At 49.2% G+C, this 1195-nt stretch overlaps 1 protein-coding gene across 1 annotated transcript; it reads left to right on the top strand.

Annotated features, from left to right (window-relative positions):
* Positions 1 to 302: 302 nt before the first annotated feature.
* On the top strand, positions 303 to 1014 carry LOC102298134 (pre-mRNA-splicing factor ISY1 homolog; the record flags this gene model as incomplete). The annotated part of the gene is given in 3 exon segments (XM_005953648.3): positions 303 to 415; positions 698 to 815; positions 892 to 1014. Coding segments are annotated over 3 exon segments (354 nt in total), but the record flags the coding sequence as incomplete, so codon positions are not given.
* Between the last annotated feature and the right edge of the window lie 181 nt (positions 1015 to 1195).

Here is a 1195-nt window from a genome sequence, read left to right as displayed (position 1 = left end):
CTCTGTCAGTGCGCCCCAGGGTGGCTGTGGCTACATGTAGCTTGTGTGTAAAGTGCTTTGGGGTCCTTAGGGACTAGTAAAGCGCTATACAAATACAGACCATTTACCTGTGTCTCACCTGTGTCTCACCTGTGCCTCACCTGTGTCTCAGCTGTGCCTCACCTGTGTCTCAGCTGTGCCTCACCTGTGTCTCAGCTGTGCCTCACCTGTGTCTCACCTGTGTCTCACCTGTGCCTCACCTGTGTCTCACCTGTGCCTCACCTGTGTCTCACCTGTGCCTCACCTGTGTCTCACCTGTGCAGCTGGTCTGGGTGAGTTCAGGATTCGGGATCTGAACGATGAGATCAACAAGCTGCTGAGAGAGAAAGGTCACTGGGAGGTCCGCATCAAAGAGCTCGGAGGACCCGACTATGCAGTAAGAGACATACACAGGAGTTCACGTTTAATCTGAGCCATCAAAGGGTCAGATTAATAGAACTGTTACCATAGTAACCACTGATTTAAAGCCTGCTGTGATGAGTCACGTGACCCTGAATGTTGTAATCTGTGTAACATCGTGCTGCGAGACTTTCATCAAATCCTGACTTGATATTGATAATCTTGATTTATTATCAGTAATCATGGCAAGTTATTGATAATTCCAATTTATTTATCAATCGGCGCAATCGAAGCAGCTGACCGCGTGTTTGTGTCGCAGCGCATCGGGCCAAGGATGTTGGACCACGAAGGAAAGGAGGTGCCTGGAAACCGCGGCTATAAATACTTTGGAGCTGCCAGAGACCTGCCGGGAGTCCGGGAGCTGTTTGAGAAGGAGCGTACGTATTTGCATCACTTCCTGTTTGATGTCACACTGTCACACCATCGGTCCTCACCAAGTATGTAATCTCCCAGCTGCCCCAGCGCCGAGGAAGACAAGGGGGGAGCTGATGAAGGATGTGGATGCAGAGTATTACGGCTACAGAGACGAAGACGACGGCGTCCTTCTTCCTCTGGAGGCGCAGTACGAGAAACAAGGTTCATAATCCCCAGATTATAAAATAATCCAGAGAATATGTGAAAATCCTGGATGATGGAATTATTGGATTATAGTTCAGCAGATTTGAAGCTTCTGTTCATGCGTGTGACACTTCAGGTAACCTCACCTGTGTGTGTGTGTGTGTGTGTGTGTGTGTGTGTGTGTGTGTGTGTGTGTGTG

This window comes from Haplochromis burtoni, unplaced genomic scaffold (genome assembly GCF_018398535.1).
Source record: "Haplochromis burtoni strain Fernald_Lab_line unplaced genomic scaffold, NCSU_Asbu1 Contig_6649, whole genome shotgun sequence".
Taxonomy (NCBI): Eukaryota; Metazoa; Chordata; class Actinopteri; order Cichliformes; family Cichlidae; genus Haplochromis; species Haplochromis burtoni.
Note: the sequence above shows the minus strand (reverse complement) of the source record. Positions and strands in the feature narration are given on the sequence as shown.